The sequence below is a fragment of the Peromyscus californicus genome, unplaced genomic scaffold (genome assembly GCF_007827085.1).
Source record: "Peromyscus californicus insignis strain IS unplaced genomic scaffold, ASM782708v3 Scaffold_9__1_contigs__length_137607984, whole genome shotgun sequence".
Taxonomy (NCBI): domain Eukaryota; kingdom Metazoa; phylum Chordata; class Mammalia; order Rodentia; family Cricetidae; genus Peromyscus; species Peromyscus californicus.
Window position 1 is genome coordinate 106,905,784 of NW_026294617.1, and position 22,974 is coordinate 106,928,757.

The 22,974-nt window shown below is 44.7% G+C and overlaps 1 protein-coding gene across 1 annotated transcript in view; it reads right to left on the minus strand.

Annotated features, from left to right (window-relative positions):
• Positions 1-2,619: 2,619 nt before the first annotated feature.
• Positions 2,620-22,974, minus strand: part of Egf (epidermal growth factor) — an 83,196-nt gene continuing 62,841 nt past the window's right edge. The window contains exons 19-24 of the mRNA XM_052730495.1: positions 18,730-18,852; positions 16,956-17,100; positions 11,737-11,904; positions 10,389-10,506; positions 8,025-8,130; positions 2,620-3,638 (exon numbers count right to left, since the gene is read on the minus strand). Coding sequence (XP_052586455.1) covers positions 3,391-3,638; positions 8,025-8,130; positions 10,389-10,506; positions 11,737-11,904; positions 16,956-17,100; positions 18,730-18,852 — 908 coding nt within the window. The 3' untranslated portion in view covers positions 2,620-3,390. The remainder of the gene's footprint in view (positions 3,639-8,024; positions 8,131-10,388; positions 10,507-11,736; positions 11,905-16,955; positions 17,101-18,729; positions 18,853-22,974) is intronic.

A 22,974-nucleotide genomic window follows, 5' to 3' on the forward strand; every position in this document is an offset into this window, starting at 1 on the left:
TGGTCCTGATCTAAGAGGAATGCCTTCAGTATTTCAGTATTATGTAAAATGCTGCTGGTAGGTCCTGGTAGACTTCCTTCATCACATTAGAGAAATGCACTTTTCCTATTTTACAAAGAAGTTTTGTCTTGAATGCATGGCGAATGCTTCTGAAAACATCTTCTGCCTATCTATGCCATGCTTTCTTTTGCACTGTAATATAATTTAATAATTTACATATTAGTTTGGAATATTCGACTGATGCTTCATTTATTACATAATTAACATTTGGTCATAAAATGCTTTTAAACTCACTGCCAAATTCATTACTAATCTTTTCTATAGACCTTTTGCGTCTATATTTATAATTGAATTTGGCTTTTAATCACCCTTTTCTGTGCTGTACTAGTCCACTGAAGAAATAAAGGTTAAAATGAGGTAAGGCGTTCCCTCCCCTTTCCTATTGCATGGAATGATTTGCATGATATAAGGTATGTGCATCTTGATAAGGTATGTGCATCTTGAATATCTGGTTGCATATATTTGTATCAGCCAGGGTTCACACAGGAAGCAAATCACAGGGTATTATATAATAGGTAATTTATTATAGAAATTCAATCCTACATAATTGCAAGGGGAGTTAGGAAAGTCAGGTCTAGAAGGAGGATTTGAAGGTCAGAGCACAGACATTTATCAGAACTTGTGAGGCAATGGGAAATATGGGCAAGTTAGAGCTGTAGGGAGAACCATGGGACCAGTTCCTTCCCCCCTCCCCCAGTGGGGGCATGTAGTAGAGTTGGTGGGAGGTTTGGGAAAGGCTGGTGTATCTGGGGTGTGGCGGCAGGCCTGAGTTCACTAGTTCTCATTAGGATTAATAGGAGAAGAGATAAGCACCAGGTAAAGGACATGAAGGTGATCTACAGCCTGGCAGTAGTCACCATGATGAGTGAGTAGTAGCTGGTACCTGTGCATGTCTCAGGAGCATGGACAGGAGCATCCAGGACAAGAGCTTCCCCACCTGACCCCAGCTGTGGACAGGAGCATCCAGGACGAGAGCTTCCCCACCTGACCCCAGCTGTGGACAGGAGCATCCAGGACGAGAGCTTGCCCACCTGACCCCAGCTGTGGACAGGAGCATCCAGGACGAGAGCTTGCCCACCTGACCCCAGCTGTGGACAGGAGCATCCCAGATAAGAGCTTCCCCACCTGACCCTGTACAATGCTACCAGAGTGGTAAGCATGATGTTTTCCTCGTGGCCAGCATAGGGCCTCCAGCTGAGAACCCTGTCAGTGTCCCAACAGGAAGAGAACTCTATACTCCGCTTCAGGCATGTCTGGACTGACGAGCTTGGAAATGTAGAAAGGGCGTTTCTTGTGGAAAGACATAAAAAAGAAAAAGAAACACAACGAAGCATAAAATCTTGCTAATTAAATCGACAAGAGAGGTTTCAGTTCTCCCGGCCATTTAGCTTATTTATTTTGGGGTGTGTGTGTGGAGGATTCTTATTTATTATAGTTGGTGTTGCTACATTTTCACCAATCACACATGCTCATATATTCATGTGAAAGGGCACTTCATAACCAGTCAATGGGTAGAACTAAAACCATACGGATTCAACAGAGCACAGTGTATTAAGCCTTTGGGAGGTGCTGCAGAGGGCAGAGGGTTCCTTTCACATGTAGTACGTGACAGCAGAGAATGTCCATCAGGTACCGTGTACCTCAAGACCATGAGTGTTGGGAAATAAAACGTAGTCTTGAAAAGATACAAATCAACTATCTTGGATGAAAACGCTTGTGAAATACGTATTTTTCAAAGAAATGAGAACATGTCTCCTGGAGACGTGAAGCTGGAAGAAGGGGCGGCAGATCCAGGGGGATGTATTAACTACAAGAACACACAGCATGCTTCTGTTTTAGTGTGACCGGAAGCTGCCGGTGTGGCCTGAATAAACACTTACAATGCCCCGATTTCTAAGGTGTCCGCATCATTGTAAGGCTCAAAGGAAGTGGGAATTTTCTGATTCAGACATAGTGATATCCTCAGGGGAGACTGTGGTCTCACAGTCCATCGGCTATCTCGAGATTCCAAAGCAGGTGTGTCCAAATACATACGTGGGATCCATATAGTTAAGGCTTCAAACATGTTAACTTGGGGAGGATAAAAAGAAACATGTGGAGAGATGATGTCTATTATTATTTTGAGGTCAGTACACTTACCAGAAAGAAAAGATAGGTCTCGGGAGCTTCTAGGCTGTCCACTGTCAACAGAAGCAAGACTGAATTCAGAACAAACCTAAATTGGCCAGATGAAAGTGTCATACTGAAGAATTAACTGAGAGCCTCAAACCTGAAGTCATCCCATCCTCAAATGTTTACACAGATTGATTTCTACATCATGCTCAGTTTGAAAACCGGGGTAAACAAAGCTCCAAACTGTCCATGCCTGGTATGGACCCTGCATCCTCTGTATTAGCAACACTTTGGCTATAAGGAAGATGCACCATCAGGATCCATGCTTTAGGATCTGATGCTTTACAGCAGCAGAGCTGGTTCAATTTTCTTTACGATGACAAGTCCAGTGAATCACGTTGGTTCAGCTCAAACTATAACAACGTCATCAAATATATAATAAAGTGCTGATTTTTAGGGTGATTTTATTTAATTGGAAGAAATCGATGAAAACAAATCAAGCAATTTGTTTACAATCTCATATCTTAAAACAAGTAAAAAATTCTATGCAAACACTAGAATTTACCATTTTCACTGGGTAAATTTCCATTTGACAAAAGGAAAAGACACTAATTAAGAAACACTGATGCCTCTTAGGAAATGTTTTTAAAATTAAATATTTTCATTCACAGATTTTAAAGTATAAAAAAATAAATGATCAATTCTGAAAAAATCAGATTCTTAGTTACAATTATTTTCACTAATTTATCACAATCCAGAAGGCAAAATTATGAGCATGGGCCACCCTAATAGTGAATTAAATTCGTATAGTGTATCTCAGCAATAGTTATAATGTTCCAACCATTTTATGGGATTGGGCTAAGGCTTTTGTGTAGATCATACAAATTACTTTGCAATCAACAAAACGTGTGATCACCTGCTTTAACCCATTTCTTCTAAGGAACAAGGAGAGGAACAAAAAAAAAATCTATTGAAGAAGACACAGCTTACGATGTGTGAATGTCTTGACTTTGGTTTCTAATGATTTCTTGACTCTTCTTTTGGAAGTCGTCAGTGGGACTGCTTGAAGAAAGAAGCAAAAATCGCAGCTGTGGAGCTATGTTCAGGATGCTGAGTGGTGATTAGCCATAGAGATTGGAGTACCAAATCTACTTTATAAAGAAAACATCCCGTCTATTGGCCTGGTTTGTTCTTTTACCATCTGTCTACTTCCAGTTCTCACTGAATTGGCTCTGTCTGGTGTGGTAGACCTGGGGCCCTTTGTTGACACAATCCATTAGCTGACTGGAGAGAATGAAGCTTCTCAACCCCCACAGCGAGAGGCCATTCCTTGTAGGAGGGTAAGTGGGCGTTTCCCTCCATTTCCTGGGGAACTTTGTCACTTGGTGGTGGGATCCAACAGCTTTGCCCTGTGCTCGGTCCATATATGTGGGGCTTCTGTCTCCATGAAGTCAGATGCACTGACCCTATTCAAAGAAGATGGAAGGGAGGACGAGAGAGAAGGATGAAAGGGGGAAGAGGAGAGAGGAGGAGGTGGGGGAGAGGAGGAGATTTCATTGTTTACAATGTCTAGCAAAAGAGATCCTTGTAATAGTCAGAGGATAATAGACATAAAACATGAGAAACAAAGGACACATTCTTAACCTATATGGGACTCAGTTTTTAAAATTAGCATAGTCTTAGTTGGTTGAGATGATCTAAAGAGTTGATAGTGTTCTCTGGCTTCTCTGTGTTTGTTCTATGCTGTGGGGTGGTCTATATGTCAAATACTCTGATTGGTCAATAAATAAAACACTGATTGGCCAGTGGCCAGGCAGGAAGTATAGGTGGGACTAACAGAGAGGAGAACTGAGAGAACAGGAAGGTGGGAGGAGTCACTGCTAGCCACCGCCAAGACAAGCAGCATGTGAAGATGCTGGTAAGCCACGAGTCACGTGGCAAGGTATAGATTTATAGAAATGGATTAATTTAAGATATAAGAAGAGTTAAGCAAGAAGCCTGGCATGGCCATACAATTTGTAAGCAATATAAGTCTCTGTGTTTACTTGGTTGGGTCTGAGCGGCTGTGGGACTGGCGGGTGACAGAGATTTGTCCTGACTGTGGGCCAGGCAGGAAAACTCTAACTACAGTTCTAGCTCCACATCTAGACTGTAAACGTCTTAGAACAAAGTTCGGATTTGAAACACCTTTCCTTCCCTCATGACCAGCTTTCCCTCAACACAATGCTCTTCACTTAACCCTTGCCCGTTGGCTACTGGCTGGGGTCAGAGAAGATGGCTCTGGGTCAACCACTGGTACCATGCCTTTCTAGGAACAGAGAGCATACTGGTTCAGAGCCAAAACTAACCTTCAACTCCTTCTCCACTCTCCCTCCACACCCAACCCGTGTGCATTTTCACTGCAAATATCTACGAGTGACAGACACATGATAGGAGACTGGATCCCTCACACAAGAAACAAATGAAAACGGATCAATGCATTCACTGTAGAGTGGATAAAAATGAAAATGTTCTAACACAGTAGTTCTCTGCCTTCCTAATGCTGTGACCATTTCAAATAGTTTCTCACGTTGTGGTGACCCCCCAAATATACAATTATTTTCGTTGCTATTTCATACCTGTAATTTTGCTACTGTTATGAATTGTAATGCAAATATTTGATATACAAATAGTCTTAGGTGACCCCTTTGAAAAGATTGTTTGACCCCCAAAGGGGTCATGACCCACAGGTTGCAAACCACAGTTTTAACCCATCCTGGAATATAGTCCTAACCATATGAATCCTTCATTTTTTTCTTTCTGGTATAACCACATTTCTGTTAAATCTTTGAGCTTTGGATTAAGTTGTAACATTGTAGCACATGTTCCTCCTAAGCAGATTATCTCCAAAAGGAACGTTGTGCTTTTAGTTGCTCAAAGAAAAGGAGTAACTATAAAGCAGTCTTTTACCGTCTAATAGTCCTGGCAACCCCACCCCACCGAGGCAACTACTGGAAATACTAAGTTTTAAAAGTATACAGGCAACAGTTACCAGGATAAACCATTCTGATGTGGGATGGTCTATATGTCAAATGTGGTGCTGATTGGTCAATGAATAAATCACTGATTGGCAGTGGCCAGGCAGGAAGTATAGGCGGGACTAACAGAGAGGAGAATGGAGAGAACAGGAAGCTGGGTGGGGGAGACACTGCCAGCCGCCATCAGGATAAGGAAGATGTAAAGTACCGGTAAGCCACAAGCCACGTGGCAAGGTATAGATTAATAGAAATGGATTAATTTAAGCTGTAAGAACAGTTAGCAAGAAGCCTGCCACGGCCATACAGTTTGAAACCAATATAAGTCTCTGTGTTTATTTGATCAGGTTTAAGCGGCTTGGGACTGGCGGGTGAGAGAGATTTGCCCTGACTGTGGGCCAGGTAGGAAAACTCTAGCAACAAATGGCGTCCAACGTGGTGGCAAGAGTTTCCACCTAAAACCTGACAAAAAAGATTCTAAAACGGAGCTAAAAACAGCTTCCTAATTGTCTCTCTCAAATGAGCAGCAGCTGCCAGTTTGAGCTACTGGCGGGTTGCTGGCGTGCGTGCTTGACCTGCAGTATGGCGGGAATGAGGCCTCTGTAAGTGACACATTAAGCTACATTGTGGATTTAGCCTTTGCTAGTACAAAACAAAAAAAGAGGTTTCTGGGCTACACGCTGTTTGGATAAAAACATAGACCCACGATAGCTCCCAGAGCTGGCGGTAAAGTACCACGCCATGTTGGGAAGCTGCGGTGGGCAGAGCCAGCAGCCACAGCTGCTGCAGCTTAAAGCAATAGATTCACAATAAGACAGATTCAGATGTAATAGTTTAAAATGTGTGTAAAATATACGTAGGCTTGAAAGAAAAAAAAAGGTGATATATACAGTATAGAAACAAATACATGGTTTTAAAAAATAAAGTCTTTAAAGAGACAGTAAAATTAATATAAAAAATAAGCCACGTAGAGATGACTATTACACAGAGAGTCTGGATTGTGTTGTCTTTGGGATTCTTAACTACAGAGAGATGTTTGATTATAAAGGAAACTGAGTTAAACCAGTATGCATATTTTAAAGGTACCTTGACTTCAAAATTTGGATATAAGGATATGTTACTTTGGAAAGGAGACTCTGCTTTTGTTTCCACAGAAAGCCAGAGGCTATGGATTTGTTCCAGATTAAGACACATCAGGTTTGACCAGCCAAGACCCCCTAAAAGGTCTCCGATGACACCATGGCCCAGATAATCCAACATCCAAAACCGTTTCAAGGCAACTGGCTCAGATGATACAGCCTCACGGACTACTCCATGATCCTAAAATTTTCTTTGTTTCCCCGAAAGATACAGCGCCCTCCTCCAGCAGGAAGTAGTAAGAGAAGCTACGTCCAAATTCCCAAATATACCAAGCTGACTTTAGAGATGTGTTAAGGTTAAAACCTTCCTTTTTAAGAAAAGAAAAGGGGAAGTGATGTGGGATGGTCTATATATCAAATGTGTTGCTGATTGGTCAATGAATAAATCACTGATTGGCAGTGGCCAGGCAGGAAGTATAGGCGGGACTAACAGAGAGGAGAATGGAGAGAACAGGAAGCTGGGTGGGGGAGACACTGCCAGCCGCCATCAGGATAAGGAAGATGTAAAGTACCGGTAAGCCACAAGCCACGTGGCAAGGTATAGATTAATAGAAATGGATTAATTTAAGCTGTAAGAACAGTTAGCAAGAAGCCTGCCACGGCCATACAGTTTGAAACCAATATAAGTCTCTGTGTTTATTTGATCGGGTTTAAGCGGCTTGGGACTGGCGGGTGAGAGAGATTTGCCCTGACTGTGGGCCAGGGAGGAAAACTAGCAACACCATTCAGTACAGTTTTTATTCAATTCCTTAATGTGCCTTAATATACTGGTCTTGCTCAAATTAGGCAGTAAAATTTTTTACTGAATTCAGTATTCTGGGTTATAGAGCAGAACACGTTCAAAATGGAAATTTAGAATGAGTTTTCCATAAGACGACCCTATGTTCTTTCTATTGAAAATCGGAAGAGGGGGTATGGTGACATGTGCGACAGGAAATATCAGAAGATAGAAGTAGCACTGAGACTCAGCTGGCTCCTGCCCTTAGCAGAGGAACTGTTTGTGTTGGCTCAAAGGTCCCCTTTGCCTTTCCAAAGGCTTATGACACAAAAGCATGCTTAGCAGTGTCCTCTGGGTTGTAAAAAGCACAATGATATCTGAGACCTGAACCCAAGAGACATATCATAATACAAGTCCTGGTGAAAGGATGATATCAAAAAATGTGCGACTCCATTTCTACACGAAGCAGATGGAGTTTGGGAGAGCCTGAGAGCTTGGCTCGATTTCATGGTCCTTTAGTGGCCTGGCTGGACTTTCAGACAGCCAAGAGTCTGGCTGGGGGCTAGCCCCCGACAAGCCCAGAATATTCTGACCTCCCCATGACAATGCCTGGCTCAACTTCCATCAGTAGGAACACTCCCACCAGCACCAGGGACCTGTTTTTGAAGAACCATTTCCACCTCCAGGGAAGCTATGCTTACAGCAACTGGTCTGGCCTGCAGCCCTACCCAGCTCACAGGAAGGGGCTGAGTCCTGTGTGCTGGCTCGGAACGACCTAGCAGACTGCAGTGTGCCTGGGGTTGGAGTAGACAGAATCTTCACAGAAGAGGGAAGTGCAGTCAAATGCATTTCTCCAAACCACATGGCATGTCAGAACCACCCAGTGCTCACTCAGCTTAGACAATGCTAATGGTCTTTTTGTGATTATCTGACATTTCTCATTGGGAAACATTCGAGATCAAGGTACAGATAACTACTCACCAGGCTGCAGGTTGGAAGACAGGCCAGTATCCACTGCGGGGCCATTTGTGCCAGCTACAGAGAGACTCCCATTCTTGGGGTCTTGGTGTTCCTCTAGGACCACAAACTGCAGAAAAGAAAAGGGAGAGAGGGTATACTGCTGTAATTCACAAGTCACCTTGCTAAGCTTTAAGCTGCAGCTTCTCACACATACTCAATGAAGGCGAAAATGGGAAGAAAGGCCTTGTCAGCTTGTCTTTGGCTAATGAGAGAGTCCACTTTAATTTTTTTTTTTTTTTTTTTTTTTTTTTTTTTTTTTTTTTTTTGGTTTTTCGAGACAGGGTTTCTTTGTGTAGCTTTGCGCCTTTCCTGGAACTCACTTGGTAGCCCAGGCTGGCCTCGAACTCACAGAGATCCGCCTGGCTCTGCCTCCCGAGTGCTGGGATTAAAGGCGTGCGCCATCACCGCCCAGCTAATTTTTTTCTTAAATTATTTTACTGTGTGTACGGGTGTTTTGACTACATTTATATCTGTGCATTATGTGCATGCCCGGTGCTCATGGAGCCCAGAAGAGGGCACTGAATTCCCTGGAACTGGAGTTACAGATGGTTACGAGCCACCATATAAATGCTGGGAATCAGATCACAGTCCTCTGGAAGAGTAGCCAGTGATCTCAACTGCTGAGCTACCTCTCTCGCCCAGAGAGATTCCAGTATTAACTGGAAACCTTGCATTCATTTCTATCAGGGTACACAGCTATCTTTACTGAAGAATCTGTCATGATTCTGGAGTCTTCGGTTAAGAATCTTGGATCCCTGGAGGCTACTGTTTTGCTGCAAATAGTACAAGCATCCATAGGTATCACAAGTACTGCCCATCGGCCAGACAAAAAATGCCACGTGTATGTATGTATAGCCTATAGCTATACAGAATTCATTTAAGCACACTATCAAGTCCTAAGTAATTCGGGTCACCAGTAAGTACTAATAACCAATCGTGTAACTACTATTTTTCAGCCGTTTCCTCATGGCTGAGCAGCTTAGGAGCCAGAGTGCTAAGAGGGAGGCCCAGGTCACCACTGCAGCATTTCTCTTAACTCAACAAACGGTCATTTTGTCATTGTTTGCTCTGTCCAGACTGACGACGCACTTGTAATGCAGGCTGAGCAGAGCTGACCGGCCTACACTCAGGCCAGACAGGTTAGATATGAAAAGAAATCAAACAGACAAAGGAAGAATAGAAGTATGCCATGCTCTGGGATACAGGATGCAAGCTGGTGAAGTACTTCCTTGTCAATAAACAATCAGGTGGAAGGATTCTCCAAGGCTTGAACTGACTGTGTGGTTCAGAAAGGAGCCCTCCACAGGAAAGATCTAGAATTCAAAGTAAAAGGCATAGAAAAATATTTTCTGTACCTATCCTTCTCATCAAGAGAAGTGTAGGGAGGCTTAACAAGGCGAGCCAATGAGGGAACAGGGACAGAGATGCCGGGGATGGAGGTGACTCTCAGGAGCTGGGCTCTGTTTCCTCTCTTTCTATTTCCCACAACACTCGTCACCCTTTGTCTCCTCCTCATTAATGGTCTCTTGCGGAATCAGTACAATGGTCTGCTGTGTAAGGGCATAGGTTTGTTATTTCTGGCTCCCGTCAAGAAGTACACTGCAGATTTTCCAACCGTGTGCCTCCCTGCCAGAAGCACACAGTCTCCAGGACTCTGGCTTCAAGGGAAGGCAGCTGAGGGGAGCAGATTGGTTTCTGCTGCCAGGTTTGGGAACTCAGCTCTCCCCAACTCCCTCTGACGTGTGCGGCAGCAGTTGGTGTGGACGGCAGTTATGACAGCTGGGAGGACAAAGTTCAGCAGCCTGGGCTTCCGAATGCAGCTCGGAGCCAACAAGCTGTTCACCACCACAGCGTGGAGTTTTGATTTTTTTTTTTAAGTGTATTTAAAAGAGACACATGAAAAAACCATTTCTCATTCTTCCCTATGATTTAAATGAGATGAATTAAACTTGCACTCTATACCTTTCTAGCCTGTCGAGGGCAATGCAGGTAATTCAGCAGTCCACCAAGTCACGAGCCCTCAAAGCACTGAGCTCTGCTTAGAGAGAGGTCCTAAGTCACATGCTTATAGCATTTATGAAGGTGGAGCTAAACATCTTAGCATCTTTGAAAAGCTACATTGATGAGGAACAGAGGTCCAGAGTTACTTCAGTCAAAGTAGTTGCTGAAGATTGGCTGGATGCTAATAAGGCTAAAAGATACATGTTGAGACCAGCAGGGAGCTAGAATAGAGTTCCGTTTCTCTGAAAGGCATGGGGAAGGAGGACAAGGAACAGTGATGCTTATCAAGCCAGTTCTTAGCTTCATGTACTTTGATAACATTACCCAAGGTTGGGGGCAAGATGATGTCCCAGCCCTGCTGGGGTCAGGCCCATCACCACTCATATTTCTGCTTGACTCTTCATAAGGGTTCTTTGGGGTTTCCGATGGCTGCTTCCGAGTCCTGAGATAAAGCCAAAAAACAGAGACAATCTCAAAAAAAAAAAAAAAAAAAAACAAAAAAAACGAAAGACTCATCCCAATCACTGGGGGAACTATTTTGTTGGATTAGATCTATAGATGGTGCATATGTAGTCAAGCACATAGCTGAAAACCTGAGGCCACTAAGCAGTTCCGGGGGCAGGGGCAGCGTTGTTAAGTAAACAGCCAGAGATGTCCACAGGACTTAAACAACTCTGGTGCATTGCATTCTCAAGAAAGAGTTCTAAGAAGCTCTTTTGTCAAGAAATAGTTCTTATCGGGCATGTGTGTGTGTGTGTGTGTGTGTGTGTGTGTGTGTGTGTGTGTGTGTGTCTGTGTGTATGATGCTTGCGTGTGTGCACCTATATGGAAGTGTCCCCTCATGTGGAGATCAGAAGTAGACACTGTACATCTTTCTCAATTGCCATACCTCTTATTTGAAATGGGGTCTCCAGTGACCTTGAAGGTTGCCAATTCGGCTAGCCTGGCTAGTTATCAAGCCCCAGGGATCCTGTTTCTATCTCCCCAGTGCTGGGATTACAGGTGCCCAGCTGCACCCTGCTTTATTCTACCGTATGTTTTCAAATATAGGTGCTGAGGATTTAACTCAGGTCCTCAGGCTTGTTCGGCAAACCCTGTACTGACTGAGTCCTTTCCTTGGCCCCTTCCTCACTGTTGTTATTAGGAATACGGGAGTCTGCAGCTCAAAAACCACCATCCACTAGCCATTAGCTTCCAATCCGTACATGCCGCTGGTCAGGCAGGCTTGTTGAAGTGGTGTGAAGTCACAACACTTGGGAGGCTGAGGCCAGAGAATCATGAGTTTGAGTCTAGCCCAGGCTATATAGCAAGATTTTATCTTAAAAAAAATCCAGATTTCTGAAAAATATTAAGTCACATGTATTAACATATCAAACAAACAAAAAATAATTACATCATACATAAATTTAAGTTTGTTTTGGTTTTTTTTTTGAGACAGGGTTTCTCTGTGTAGCCTTGGCTGTCCTGGAACTCGCCAGGCTGGCCTTGAACTCACAGAGATCAGCCTGCCTCTGCTTCCTGAGTGCTGGGATTAAAGGCATGTGTGGCAAAGTCAGGCTTTTGTATTGTATTACAGTAAGTATTTTGCTCAAGTTCATCCCAAGGAAGTAGGCATTCCCTGGGAAGGGTTTCGAAAAGAGGGCATCAAGTCCCATGGAAAAGTAAGGATTACCTGTAGTAGTGAGTCCCCCAGATCCCCAAGAGGAACAGCAGGACAAGTGCCACCACACAGACAGTCACCACGGCAATGTCGCGCTCCTGCCCGTGGCCAGCATGGCGCAGTTCCCACCATCTCAAGTCTCGGTGCTGACATCGCTCCCCAACATAGCCAACGATACAGCTGTCCACGACACACAAGCAGAAGTCAACAGAGACCTTGGCACCTGGTCCCTACAAATTCGATATGTGTTGTCTCTCATCCTTCACCTTTCTAGATTCAGTTTTGTGAGCCTGAGGTGTGAGCTAAAAGCACTACGAATCATACATCAACAATGACAACATTAATACTGAGAGACTTTCCCCCTTTCTCTGTCTGTCTTCAGGGCGATGGGGAGTTATTTGTGTAGTCTCTATGAGGCATCACAGAACATTGACTAAAGATAAACTCTCTGAAGACACCCTTTCTAAACCATCACAAAGTGAGTCTGCCCGAAGAGCCAGGAGAAACCTGGAAACAAATGATTGGCCAGCCTGCAACGGTCATAGGCCAAAGGAAAGAACTAGAAGGCAGAGAGCCTTGTTGAACACCAGGCTGTAATAGAAGAGTGCGTGCAGGCTCTGGATGGGAGTAGAGCTTAGGCTATGGAGGGACTGCTCGCTTTTTGTGAAGCTCGCCATTAGCCCGAGAGAAAATGTAAAAAAAAAGAGAAAAAAAATAGCGGCACAAGAGGTGGGTGGCTATTTGAGGGCAAGGGACCATTTGCCTGGAACCACCTTACTGTGCATTGAAATTGTTATAATTATGAGGTAAGTGAAGCAAGGCTGCCATCTACTGGAAATGCTTGTTTCTAGAAACCAGAGCTCAGAGAAACAACTGCATTTTCTTCACATTAGAATTAACTTAAAAAAAAAACAAAACAACTATTAAAATCTCCTTCTCTTAGCCCCAGATCTACTATCAACCCATCTATGTCCACACTTTATTCTAGAAGGGCTGAAGGAAAGAAAACACAGAAATAAAACCAGCAGCTCTGGTAGGAAGATACAGCATGGGAAAACACTTGACATTTCCAGAAGATCTGGAGTCTATTCCCTAGTTCTAGCTCTACCTTTCGCCCATCAGAAGAAAGTGGAAAGTCACTTTCTGAGGAGCGGAGACAAGGAACAATAATTATTAATCACCTCTGACTGGCACCATGCTACACACTGTTTTCACTCACTATTTTTTACCTCATTATTTTTGGTAGATGCCCCCTATTTGACAGATAAGGAAACAGGCTCAGCACTGAATAATTTGCATGAAGTCACACAGCTAATGACGGGCACCTCTGCCTCCCAAGGTTCTCAGATGTCAAAGCCCAGCTCTCTAGTACACTTACATTGTGTTGCTTACAACAAGACTTTCTGTTCCACACACCTCTGGAAGATAATCGTTCTACAACTGACCACACAAGAGATGGCAGAAGCCGCCGTGGAGGCATAAAGGTTATCCGGACTTCGTGGAGTCTATTTTAATTCTAGCTCATTTGGGTTACCGCTCCTTAGTGGCAACCCCTAGCAGCCATGTTTTAAACTGTTGGATGTTAATAGACTCCATGTGCAAATCAAAGTGATCTGGGGTCTTGAGGAATGTGTCAACTGGCCCTTGGTCCTACAGAGCCAGGCGAGCTGTGATAGGGAGCCTCTCAAAGCCAAGCACAGTCAGCCATTTACAAGAGGCTGGGGCATAGCCATGAGTCTTTTGGATTATTTGAATTATTAATTAGTTTGGCTAAACAAAAAACAAACAAACAAACAAAAAGGTTCCCTGGGCCAAATAAGTCTGAGTGTGCATGGCCAAACAATACAAAGTCACTCTAGACCAAGTAAGGGTACAGCATTCTTATAGTCATGAATCTATGAGGAATGGCAGAGCATTCTCCAGCTGGACCTGTCCTCAGGAAACTTCACAACCGTGCTGTGTGTGTGCATGTGTGGGAGGGAAGGGCTGCTCTGAAAAAGACGTGCTAGAAGGATGTTTGGCCAAAGCCAAACCAGAAAGAATGAAGACTTTCCTCTGAGCTCAAGAGGTTGGAATGTCCCAAGCAACCAGGCCAGCAAAGTCACAGGGAGCCAGTGCACATGGATGCTTCGGGCCTCACTCCCCGATATATCACCGGGCCTGGGCTCGGCATCTTGCTCCCAACAAGGGAAGAAGAGCCTTCAGGAGCGGCTCCGTGCAGAAAGACAGTGAAGAGTTCCTGATAAAGCTGCACTGACAGGTACCGCCTGAGGTGTGCTTGTTACTGCGGAATTAATACGATGGAAGGGAGGTTGACAGGACACATGGAAACCCGTTAAACCACATTTTTATGAAACCAACTCACAATAAAGTTATGGTCCAACAACTGTGAACACCAGTGATTTGAAACACTGCTTTTGGTTAAAGGTCCTCAATGTGCCATCTTCTGTTTATTTATTTAAAACGGTCTCCTGTGACCCAGGCTGGCCTTAAATTAACTATGTAGCTAAGAATGGCCTAGAACTCCTGATTCTCCTACTACTGCTTCCCAAGGGCTGTGATTACAGGTATGCTCCTATGCCTTTGCCCAGCCTTGGTTTAACTGTCATTTTGGAGTAACTTGTGTTTAAAACATAACCAGAGAAAGATGATGTTTTCATAGGGACCTAATGATAGAAAGAAAGGTGTGTTGAGGAATCATCAGAATCAGATTAAAACGAAAACTGCATTATTCCAATACACTGTAGTCCTTTGGCACCCTTCACATTGAAATAGTGATTTGGGGACCTAAATCTACCATGGAGGAAATACACCACAGACCATCAACTAGTCACTCAGTTTAAGAATTTCGTATTTGGTAGAATAGGATAAAGTGTGTAGATAAAAACAATTTGATTGCTAACAATAAAGACTATTAATTAGAATTTATTATGGTATACTTAAAAGAATTGAGTTAGAAAAATCACAGTGTGTAAATATGAACTTGAAAGCAGAACTCTACTGGAACTGAGTCATTTTTACTAATATTTCCAAACATTTTCATAATTTTTGTCATGCTGGGATGATTTTTAATGTAAGACCATATATATATATATATATATTCTGTCAAAGCATATAGCTTCTTCTTTTTCCAATAATTTAAACTCTTTTTAATTATTATTAACAAAAATTACAAAATTGGGGCTGGAGAGATGGCTCAGCGGTTAAGAACACTGACTGCTTTTCCAGAGGTCCTGAGTTCAATTCCTAGCAACCACATGGTGGCTCACAACCACCTGTAATGAGATCTGGTGCCCTCTTCTGGCCTGCAGGGACACATGCAGGCAGAACACTGTATACATAATAAATAAATAAATCTTTATAAAAAAAAATTACAAAATCGTTTAAGCCCATATCATCTGCTCAGGGGGATCTCAGGCCCAGCCATGGGAGACTGTGTATTTTGCATATATATCCATTCCCTCACATTGTTTTTGTTTTGTTTTTTTTTTGTTTTTTTTTTTTTTTAGGTTTTCCGAGACAGGGTTTCTCTGTGTAGCTTTGCGCCTTTCCTGGACCTCTCTCTAGGCCAGGCTGGCCTCGAACTCACAAAGATCCGCCTGCCTTTGCCTCCCGAGTGCTGGGATTAAAGGCGTGCGCCACCACCGCCCGGCTCCTCACATTGTTTTGAACATACGAAATTCATTAAAAGTAAAATGTAGCCCTGAATTAGATACTGCATATTTGGGTTTCTCTGTGTGTGGGTTATGTATGTAGGTGTACAAGCAGGTACATATGGAGACCAGAAATAGGCTTCAGGTGTCTTCCTTTTGCTCTCCACCTCTTAAAAACTATTATTTACTTATTTGTATGTATGTGTGTATGGGTGCATGGGTGTATGGGTGTAGGGGTGCATGGGTGTAGGTGTGTGTGTGTACATATGTATATGTGTGTATGTGTATGTGTGTGTATATATGTATGTGTGTATGGGTGCATGGGTGTATGGGTGTAGAAGTGCATGGGTGTAGGTGTGTGTGTGTACATATGTATATGTGTGTATGTGTATGTGTGTATGTGTGTATGTATGTGTGTATGGGTGCATGGGTGTATGGGTGTAGAAGTGCATGGGTGTAGGTGTGTGTGTGTACATATGTATATGTGTGTATGTGTATGTGTGTATGTGTGTATGTATGTGTGTATGGGTGCATGGGTGTATGGGTGTAGAAGTGCATGGGTGTAGGTGTGTGTGTGTACATATGTGTGTGTGTGTGTGTGTGTGTGTGTGTGTGTGTGTGTGTGTGTATGGGTACATAGATGCCACAGAGCATGTGTGCAGGTCAGAGGACAACTTGCATGACTCTTCTCTCCTTCCACCATGTGGGTCTCAGGGACTGAACTCAGGTTCCGGACTTGGTGGGGAGAGGTTTCATCCAATGATCCTGTCCACCTTCTACTCAGAGACACGGTCTCTCATTGAACCTGGAGCTCACTGATCCAGCAAGTGCCGGGGACCCTCTTGTCCTCACCTCTCAGTTCCGGGGACAAAGCTCACATTGCCCCACTTGCCTTTTTTATATGGGTGCCAGAGATCTGAACTAAGGCCCCCTTCCTTTGCTGACTCACCCTTCTCCCCAACCCCATCGTGCTCAGGGGAGCTAAAAGGGAGCAAACAGCAGCTGTTTCATGCCCAGCTGCTGCTACCAGGACCACAATGAAAAATGGACTAATAGGAAGAAGAGGGAACTTTTTTCAGCTTTAAACATCAGAGGCAGTAAGTCCAGTATGAGTAGGTGCAACATTTTTTTTTTTTTAGTTTGTTTGTTGGTTTGGTTTGGTTTTGGTTTTCTTTTTATTTATTTTATGTGCATTGGTGTGAAGGTGTCAGATCCACTAGAACTGGAGTTACAGACAGCTGTGAGCTGCCACTGGGTGCTGAGAGTTGAACCCGGGTCCTCTGGAAGAGCAGCCAGTGCTCTTAACTGCTGAGCCATCTCTCCAGCCCATTAGGTGCAACATTTTTATAAATCTAGAATCTGGCTGAAGCTAAACTGGTTTTAGTAAATTTCCTACAAATCTGCCTTCTTCACGTTGAACGAGGACCTGAATCTGCAGACTGTATTCATCAAGTTACTTAAGTAAAAAGAAAGTCACCACTTCCGATAGAAAACCCTCCTCTGTACAAATATTACAGACTTTCTGAACATCATGGATCACAATATTCTCTTGTGCCTTTGGAAAGGTTCCTGACTTACTTGCATACGTAGCTGTCCACTGCTTCAACATACATGCACACACCATCATGCAGGCAGTATCCGTCATGTGACGGGGGGCATCCTGGGTTACTATTTCTGACCATATGGCGGCCATCTTCCCCAGGGATAGGGGGTGAGGTAGAGCCTGAAAGAGTCAAAGACATGACTTTTATTTTCAGTTTCTGTGAACAACTTATGGCGTAAGTAGCAGGGGTCATAAGGCCCACCTTCCTATGCAAGCCTTGGGTCAGCCGCCGAGAAGTCGAGCCCTTCCTTCTCTGGACCTGGGCTATCAGATATAAAGCACACTAGAGGCAAGAAAAGGAGGGGTACCCCTCAATCTGAAATGCTCTGGGGACCCTCTCAGACCTGAGACTGATGGGAAGAAAATGTTACAGTAATGGAGGAAAGTCAAAGAAGAAAAGCCTCCTGGTTTTGAATAGTTTCTTACTTCTTAAAGGGAAGGCACTGGGGTGTTTTCCCATCTTCTTTTTCTTTCCTTCTTTTTTGAGTGAGGCAGGGTCTCTCAGCAGCTCAGTTGTCCTCAAACTCATGGCAATCCCCCTGCCTCAGCCTCCCAACTACTAGGATTGCAGGCACCAGCCACCCTACCTGTCTTCAATACCTTTTAAATGGAGGAAAGTATCTGAGGAAAAAACAACTCACTGCAGAAGCCAGAACCCAGGCAAGCAAGAACTTCCTGCAGAACTGAGAGAACAAGAGCCCTCTCCTGGCTGCCAGGGCTTTGGAGAACCCAGCTTCTCTGGTGGATGCACGTGGTATGGTTTATGACGTGAAAGTCAGTAGTGGGGACTGTTCTAAAAGAAACAAAAGCCAGCTGGGTTGCTAATTTACGTCAGGACATACTGACTTTAAAAAAGCAACTTAAAAATCCTTGAAAGCGCCGGGCGGTGGTGGCGGCGCACGCCTTTAATCCCAGCACTCGGGAGGCAGAGCCAGGCGGATCTCTGTGAGTTCGAGGCCAGCCTGGGCTACCAAGTGAGTCCCAGGAAAGGCGCAAAGCTACACAGAGAAACCCTGTCTCGAAAAACCAAAAAAAAAAAAAAAAATCCTTGAAAGCAATCCTTGGCGCATGCCTTTAATTCTGCACTGGAGAGGCAGAGGCAGTTGGCTCTCTGTGAGTTCAAGGCCAGCCTAGTCTACAAAGCAAGTTCCAGGACTGCCTGGGCTGTTATACAGAAAAACCCTGTCTCAAACAAACAAACAAACAAACATCCTTGAAAGTGGTTCTGCTCCCATTATAGCCCCATGCCACTGAAAAGTTGCTAGCGGTTCCCTGAGCTGGGCAACATCGTACCATGGCCTGTAGTCCATACCGAGGTGTGCTGTGTGTAATATACATACTAAATTTTTAAGATTTAGTACCAAAATTTAAGTAGATGTAAAATCTTATACAGGTTATCTCTGAAAGTCTTAACATTTGTATGTACTGAAATAAACAAGATACACTATTACAAGTCCAGACATGGTCTTGACCTGCCTCGCCCAGCAAAGTTTTTCCCACAGCCCCTGAAAACAATCAACCAATGGGAAAGTAGTCACAGAGTTGGGGAGAACCACCTATACTGAACTGTGAGTAATAATAATAATAACAGGCTTATTACAGATGCTGTGAAATCAACAAGTTCTGCAGCCCAGCATCAACGTCCTGTTGAAATCCAGCTCTCCAACCATGATTTCTAGAACTCCCAAGGCAATCAGGATTTCCTGGACCAAGCTCCTCCCGGTTGACCCGGACCACCCATCCACCTACCAGGGCAAGCCAGTCCAGGCGCGGATGGGCGGCCCGCGCAGGTGCAATGGTAGCCTCCCTCCGTGTTGGTGCAGCTGGCATTCTGGCCGCAGCTGTGCGCCCCCTGCTGGCACTCATCGATGTCTGCAGGAGGAATAAGTGAGAGGAGAAGGGGAATGCCGAGAAGCGAGCGCGGTTACGGAACCCCAGAGTCCAGCAGTCTAGAAGGGGCTTCTTCACTGTGTGGTGCCTCATGTTCCGGGGCCCTGTGCTTTTTAGGGGTACTGTCATGAACGCTGGAAATAAAGATCACTGTGTCCATGGCTGCACACCTAGTCAGGGATTCTAGGCCCCCGACAGGATTACCGTCCCTCTAGGAAGGAAAGACTTGTCCAGGCCAGAGGTCAGTGAAGCACGTGGCAAGCAGCATGTCATATCCTAAAGCTCAGGCTTCATTTCTGCGGCCAGATGCTCATCTATTAGTATAAATGGCATATCAAGTACGACACTTTCCTAAACACGAGTATACAAATTAATAAGCCCTTCCTTAGCCCTGCTGCCAGCCTTTGTCCTACCGCTGCTACTACAGGTCCTGCCGTGTCTGTACTAAATTACGAGAAGGAGAGCTGCCCTGCCGTATTCCAGCATCCCGTGTCTCCTCAAGGTCACTCCTTGCTCCCTAGGTCACACAGTGATGAGCTCATAACTGTGCCACTTTGGGGACATGCCAGAGGCTTCTCTGTCACCTACAGCTGTGCTGTCCAGTACAGAGAGACTTTTCCTGCGGGAGTGCTGGCTCTCTAAATGCATCCAGTCATCTAGTCCATACCATGCTGTTGGTTCAAAATACATACCAGAGTTTTAAGTCTTTGCATGCAAGTTAAAGTATAAGTGTCTAAAATATGGATTGCATAGTAAAATGTTAATATTTTAGATATAGTAGAGCACATAAAAATACCAGTATCACCTGCTTCCTTAATGTATATTTATATTAATTATAATATACAAATGTAGTGGGTAGCCATTCCAGCTTTGATCTGGAAGTTCCAACCCCCATTGAGACTTCGGCAACTGTCACGCCTACAAGGCGGGGCCGAGGGAGGCGCTGGGGGACCCGAGATCTGGATCGGCGGGCGCGCTCTCTGTTGCGGGACCCTGGACTGGAGAGGTGGACCGAGCAGAGCTCCAGAGAACACCGCTGGACTGTGATACACCTTCCCCAGACTCTGCGATCTACCTATTCCTTAATTTGTAAGTTACGCCATTAAATAAATCTCCTTTTAACTACGTGGAGTGGCCTTAATAATTTCACCAATATCTGGCGCCCAAAGTGGGGCAAGTTCCAAAGGCCTGGGTGGCTCCCGCCCTCAGCCTCCTCCCCGGCCAGCGGGTACCTAAACCCGCCTGCAGAGTTCCATAGAACCAGGGAACGCCTACACGGTTCCATTCCCGAAAAAGGGAGCAGCTAGTCCCGTCTCAGCTCCCTAGCTTAGCCCCCAGACCAGCGAAAAGCCGCTGTGAGTGAGGCGATCCCCCTCCTCCCCGAGTGCGGGCCCCGGCTCCCACCATCCCGGCTCCCGCCATCCGGCTCCCCGCCATCCCGGCTCCTGCCTCCAGCTGCCGCCCGCCAAGGTTGCCAGCAGGCACCAACAATGCTGAGAAACATTAGGTGACTGTCCAGGCTGCCAGCTGTCTCGGTCTACTCTTGCAAGATTCCCGAAAGTTGCTTGCATCCATCTACCATTTCTCAGGTACCATTATATTCCTTCTCAGGTCTTTGATGGGATTAAAGACTAGCAGTTATAGTTACAACTTAGTAGATAGAACATATTAAGTATTAGATTCAGGTTCTTTAGGATAGGACACCTTTTGGAATGATCTTTGTAACATGCCATTTACCTATGCTCTATACTTCTCTGGACTTTAGTATGTGTTTCTTGCTTGATATTGTTTGCATTGGTTGTACTTCCATCTTATCTAGGTCATTATCCCTCATTATTCCTGGACAATATTTGATAACCTTTCCTTTGTATATAGTCTTGTATTAGGTTAGAACCTTCTTATTTAGACAAAATGGGGGAGATGTAGTGGGTAGCCATTCCAGCTTTGATCTGGAAGTTCCAACCCCCATTGAGACTTCGGCAATGTCACGCCTACAAGGCGGGGCCAAGGGAGGCGCTGGGGGACCCGAGATCTGGATCGGCGGGCGCGCTCTCTGTTGCGGGACCCTGGACTGGAGAGGTGGACCGAGCAGAGCTCCAGAGAACACCACTGGACTGTGATACACCTTCCCCAGACTCCGTGACCTACCTATCCCTTAATTTGTAAGTTACGCCATTAAATAAATCTCCTTTTAACTACGTGGAGTGGCCTTAATAATTTCACCAATATACAAATAATTATAATTACAATATATAATCAACAATATAATAATTATGATTATTATACTAATATTTATATTAAGGTAAATTATTATCACCTGCTTCCTTTTAATTTTCATAAAGTAGCAACTAGAAAGCTTAAGAAGGGGCTGATGCAGGGAAGTAAAAGCTCTAACAGCCGCCTCTCAGACTTCTGCTAATGGTAGGGACTGAAACAGCTCTCCATATATTCATGACAACCTAGCCCCCGGTGGCCTGCATCTGAGACAGGGTTTGTAAGAGGCTATCTGAGGTTAAACAACTATTAGACTGGCGTCTTTCACAGAGGGTGGAGCACCAGGATTTCTGCACACCACAGAGGAGAGACTGTGAGGTTGCAGCTTCCGTAAGCCAGAAATGGCTTATTCACCAGAACTGCACCGGCCAGCACCTGCATGTGGGGGTGCAGCCTCCAGAGCCATGGGAAAGAAGGTTTCTGGGACCTCAGCCACCCCAGCTGTGTGCTGTGTTGCTCCACGGCTCACACACACAAGCTGTACTGAGGACTAGTTCCCACTGGGACCTCAGCCACCCTGTCTGTGTGCTGCGATGCTCCACGGCTCACACACACAAGCTGTACTTAGCACTAGTTCACACTCCCCAGATACATGATTTTTCACACCTGGACACTCCCCACCCCTTCACACTTCTGCTGAATTAATATTTATTCATTCTCCATAGTCCCTCCAAAATGTCACTCCTTTCGGGACATCTTGCCCGACACCTCAAGGAGATATCCCTTCCAGTTCCCAGCTTTGTGGCCTCTCTGCTTCTCTTAGGCTGTGCATCTGTCTTTGTCTCTTATCAACGCTGAGTTTCTTTTAGATCATGGTCTAAAGCAGGACCTGGCTTCCTCAATCTTGATATTCCTCACAGTTCCTGCTGCCTTTGTGCCTAATAGGGATGGAGGACTTTGAATTGCTATCCTAATGGGGACGGAGCACTTCGACTTGCTATCCTGAATGGATCAAAGTAACCTCTGTTCTTTGTTTCCTATGGCTCTGACTTCTTTCTTTTTCTGGAAGCTCTGAGATTGAACCTCTGGCCTCACATGTACTCACTCAGAGGCCAAGTACTCTACCTCTGAGCCATGCCTCTGGCCCTCATGGTAATGTAAACAAAACCAACAAAATCAGAATTCCTGTTGTAATCTCAAGTTAGAAACCCTCTCTCAATTTGATAGAGCTCACTCTTCCCCAAAGCAGGAACAATCATGCACTGTTGAAACGCCTTCTTCCTTTTTAGAAATTGTATTTATTTATGTGTGTGTGTGTGTGTGTGTGTGTGTGTGTGTGTGTGTGTGTGTGTGTACATGCGGAGGTCAAAGGACAGCTCTCTTCCATCTTTACATGGGTCCTGGGGATTGAACTTGGGCCATCGGGCTTGGCAGCAAGCACCTTTATCCACTGAGCCATCTGAGCAGCCCAACAACACTTTCTGTATAGAATTATGTCCCAGGCATGACTTAAAGTCATGACCTGTTATGCGGGCTAAGCTTATGTCATCTTGACACAGGCATCTGAGAGGAGGGAACCCCAACTGAGAAAAGGCACTGGGATGTAGGCAAGCCTGTAGAGCATTTTTTTACATTAGTGATTGATGTGGGAGGGTGGACTGGTGTCCTGGGTTAAGAAAAGAGGCTGAGCAAGCCAGTAAACAGCACCCCTGCATGGCCTCTGCATCAGCTCCTGCCTCCAGGTTCCTGCCTTGTTTGAGTTCCTGTCCTGACTTCCCTCAGTGATGGAAATGTAAACTGAAATAAATCCTTTCCTCCTCAAGTTGCTTTTGGTCATGGTGTTTTATCAAAACAATAATAATCCTAACTAAGACACCTACTTATTGAAAA